We start from the raw sequence: 4,627 nt of genomic DNA on the forward strand, positions 1-4,627 counted from the left end.
AGGATAAAAACAAAAGAACAACAATAACCACTAACCAGAGGCAATATATGCTGCCTACAAGATACACTAAAACTTTATGGACACAAATAGGCTGAAGAGAATGAGATGCAAAAAATATTCCATGCAGCCCTAACCGGTTTGGCTCAGTGGATAGAGCGTTGGCCTGTGGACTGAAAGGTCCCGGGTTCGATTCCGGTCAAGGGCATGTACCTGGGTTTCAGGCACATCCCCAGTGGGGATTGTGCAGGAGGCAGCTGATCGATGTTTCTCTCTCATCGCTGTTTCTAACTCTCTATACCTCTCCCTTCCTCTCTGTAAAAAATCAATAAAATATATTTAAAAATAAAATAAAATAAAATAAAAAATAAAAAATATTCCATGCAAATGAAACCCAAAAATGGCTGGGGTAGCTAAGGTTCTATCAGACAAGACAGACTACCTCAAAAACTGTCACAAAGAGACAAATTCATTACAGAATGATAAGTTAATTCATCAAGAGGATGACAATTTTAAGTATTATGCACCAAAGAACTTAGCAACTAAGTATAGAAAGCAAATAATATCAGAAATGAAGACAGAAAAAGAAACCCAATGTTAGTAGAGATCATTCCACTTCAATAATAGGTAAATCATCCCATCAAAAGGCAATAGGGAATAATGGAAGTTTCACTAGACTTTAGACCAAACAGAATGAATAAATATATGTATACAGAACATTCCATCCTAATGCAGAACATGCATTCTCATCAAGTGCACATGAAACATTCTCTAGGAAGATCACATATTAGGTCAAAAAAATAAGTCTCGCCGAAACCGGTTTGGCTCAGTGGATAGAGCGTCGGCCTGTGGACTGAAGGGTCCCGGGTTCGATTCCGGTCAGGGGCATGTATCTGGGTTGCGGGCACGTCCCCAGTGGGAGATGTGCAGGAGGCAGCTGATCGATGTTTCTCTCTCGTCGATGTTTCTAGCTCTCTGTCTCTGTCCCTTCCTCTCTGTGAAAAATCAATAAAATATATATTTAAAAAAAAAAAAAAAAAGTCTCAAACTTTGAGAAGCAATCATGTCAAGTATCTTATGTGATCACAATGTACGAAACTAGAAATCAACTTTAGTTTCAAGAAAGATGGAAAATTCACAAATATGTTGAACTTAAACAACACACTCCTGAACAATAAGTGGGTGGTAGGGACGACCCTAGTCAGGTCGAAACGGCCCCGGTGTGGTAGGGACAACCCCGGTCAGGTTGAAACGGCCCCGGTGTGGTAGGGACAACCCCGGTGAGGTTGAAACGGCCCTGGTGAAGTCGGGACGGCCCCGGTGAGGTTGAAACGGCCCCCGTGAGGTAGGGACGACCCCGGTCTGGTAGGGACAACCCCGGTCAGGTCGAAACGGCCCCGGTGTGGTAGGGACGACCCCGGTGAGGTTGAAACGGCCCCCGTGAGGTAGGGACGACCCCGGTGAGGTTGAAACGGCCCCCGTGAGGTAGGGACGGCCCCGGTGAGGTTGAAACGGCCTTGGTGAGGCTCAGACGGCCCTGGTGAGGTTGAGACTACTCCAGTGAGGTTGGGACAAATAAAGGGGACCAGTATGGACTGATGAACAGGGGTAGATACAGAAGCAGAGCAACATTGAACAGAATGTTAAACTACAGTGGGAAGCCTGGGGAGGGTTGGGGGGGGGATTAAGAGACCAACTGAAGGACTTATATGCATGCATATAAGATTAACCAATGGACACAAGACACGGGGCGGGGGGGGCGGGGGGTAGGGGTCGGGGGAATGTCAAGGGGGGGAAAAAAGGAGACATATGTAATACTATTTGTAATACTTTAAGAAATAAAAATTATTATTAAAAAAAAAAAAAAAAAAAAAAAAAAAAAGAACTCAAACCTGGTCAGTGTGACTCAATGGTTGAGCATCAACCTATGAACCCGGAGGTCACAGTTCGAATCTCAGAGCACATGCACGGATTGTGGGCTGGATCCCCAATGTGGGGTGTGCAGAAGGCAGCCAATCAATGATTGTCTCTTATCATTGATGTTTCCATCTCTCTCTCCTCCCTTCCTCTCTGAAATCAATAAAAATATATTTTAAAAAGAACTAAAAAATAGAGGCAAAACAAATAGAAACAATCTGTCAGAGCTTATGTTAAAATGCATAAAATGCAATTCTAAGAGGATATTTTATAGGGATAAATGCCTACATTAAGAAAAAAGATCTTAAATGAACAACCTAATCTTGCACGTCAGAAAAATAGAAACAAATTAAGAAAGTAAGCCCAAAGCTAGAAGAGGAAAAAAACAATAAATATTAGAACAAACATAAATAAAATAGACAAAAGAAAAACAAACATGAGCCTGGCTGGTATGGCTCAGGAGTTGAGTGTTGACCTATGAACCAGGTTGAACCAGGTCATAGTTCAATTCCCAGTCAGGGCACATACCTGGGATGAGGTTTGATCCCAGGTAGGAGGAGTGCAGGAGGCAGCCGATCAATGATTCTCTCTCATCATTGATGTTTCTATCTTTCTCCCTCTCCCTTCCTCTCTCGAATCAATAAATATATTGTAAAAAAGAAAAACATATGATAACAAAGAGCTATTAGAAAAAATATATATAAAATTGGCAAACCTTTAGCTAGACAAAAACAAAAGAGACAAGATTCAAATAAGTTTAAAAAGAAATGAAAGAGCCCTAGCTAGTTTGTGTCAGTGGATAGAGTGTCGGTCTGGGGACTGATGGGTCCCAGGTTCGATTCCAATCAAGGGCACATGCCTGGGTTGCTGGCTCAATCCCCAGTAGGGGGCATGCAGGAGGCAGCCAATCAATGATTCTCATCATTGATGTTTCTATCTCTCTCTCCCTTTCCCTTCCTCCCTGAAATCAATAAAGATATATTTTTAATAATAATAAAAAAGAAATGAAAGGTAAGACATCACACCTGACACTATTAACCAAAATGCATCATCAGAAATGTTGGTCGTTAACATGACCTTACATAGAGAAAAATGTCCAGATCCCACTATAAACTTCTGAAATTAAGAATCTCTAAATACATTTCAAAAAATGTTAACACTATCTGCAGACTATCAATGCAATATCTCTGCCTAAAAAAAAATAATAATTCTACAGACCTTAATTAAAAATATCTTATCACAAAAAAGAAATAATTTCTCAGTAAACACCAGTAAACAGCATCTGAACCTGCTGGAAAATGGCGACACTAGACTGCCTGAATGCAGGGTTGTCCAAAACAGGGAATTTGGAAAAAACACACACCAAAAAACAAAAAATCACATAATATCTGCAAAGAATAATCAAGCCCATGGAAAAAGACATGTGCTTAAATGTATGTAAAAAGAAATTAATATATAAAATATAGAAAGTATTAAAAAGGCATTAGCCAAAAAATATGGTTAAAAAACAGGCTAAGGCTGAGACCGGTTTGGCTCAGTGGATGGAGCCTCGGCCTGCGGACTGAGGGGTCCCAGGTTCGATTCCGGTCAAGGGCATGTACCTAGGTTGCGGGCACATCCCCAGTGGGAGATGTGCAGGAGGCGGCTGATTGATGTTTCTCTCTCATCCATGTTCCTAGCTCTCTATCTCTCTCCCTTCCTCTCTGTAAAAAATCAATAAAATATTAAAAAAAAAAAAAACAGGCTAAGGATGTAGAGACAATTTTCCCCAAAATATGTACAAATGACCAACAGGAATATAGAAAATGCTTTCCCTGGCTAATCAAGGTGGAATCCATTAGGCTCCCTGCCACACTACCAACCAAATATACTTCCCTATGAGTTCAGTGCAGCAGGTATAGGGGGTGCACAGAGAGAAGCCGGCAGTGCAAGCAAAGGACAGCAACTACCCAGAAAACTGGAAATCACCCAGTGCCCACGGTCCACCTGGGAGGACAGAGCGCACCTGGGAGATGGGGCCTGGGGAAATGCAAAGCCAAGTCCAGGTCACTGATGAGAGCGAGGGTCTTACCCAGGGAGGATATAAGTTCAAAGTTCTCCAGCATCACATTCAGGTACAGCTGTCTCTGACCCTCATCAAGGAGGCTCCATTCCTTCCTGGAGAAGTACAGGGCAATGTCCTCAAAGGTCACCCCAACCTGTCAGATTGAGAAAATTGAAACCAAAGCTGCCATCTTACTCCTTACACACGTTCCCCACCCTCAACCTCCTCCAGGACACCCCAGTTTAGTGTGGACACCAGGCCCTAATGCCAGTGCAGGCTGCTCTCTCATCAAAGTCCCATTAGTCACTGTGATGGCCCTCAGCAAGGGCAGATGGGTTGGGAAGGGGGACAGCAGAGAAACACCATCTAAGAAGCTCTGGGTGATGCCTGCAGGGCCCCAGCCTTCCTGCCAATCAACACCACTGCAGTCTCCTAGATCCTGCCTCCAAGACAAAGACAAACCTGGGCTTATGCTTCACTCTAAGTCCCACACCAGGTCCCTGGACCATCAGCTCCCACTTCCTCCAGATGTGCTCACCACTGGGTAATGTTGATCCCCTTCCCATCTTCAGACCCAGGTTCACTCCCTCAGCTCTGCCCCCTTCCTGCTCCAATGCCACTGGATCTCGCTGGACTCACCCATGAGCTTGTAGTCCAGCCGGATCCAGG

General features: G+C 43.6%; 1 protein-coding gene across 1 annotated transcript in view; it reads right to left on the minus strand.

Moving 5' to 3' along the window:
* The window catches only part of LOC106695238 (zinc finger protein 211-like), an 11,662-nt gene extending 7,639 nt beyond the window's left edge, over positions 1–4,023 (minus strand). Inside the window, exon 1 of the mRNA XM_023747774.1 lies at positions 3,986–4,023. Coding sequence (XP_023603542.1) covers positions 3,986–4,019 — 34 coding nt within the window. The 5' untranslated portion in view covers positions 4,020–4,023. The remainder of the gene's footprint in view (positions 1–3,985) is intronic.
* Between the last annotated feature and the right edge of the window lie 604 nt (positions 4,024–4,627).

Source organism: Myotis lucifugus, unplaced genomic scaffold, assembly GCF_000147115.1.
Source record: "Myotis lucifugus unplaced genomic scaffold, Myoluc2.0 scaffold_969, whole genome shotgun sequence".
In the NCBI taxonomy this organism is placed as follows: Eukaryota; Metazoa; Chordata; class Mammalia; order Chiroptera; family Vespertilionidae; genus Myotis; species Myotis lucifugus.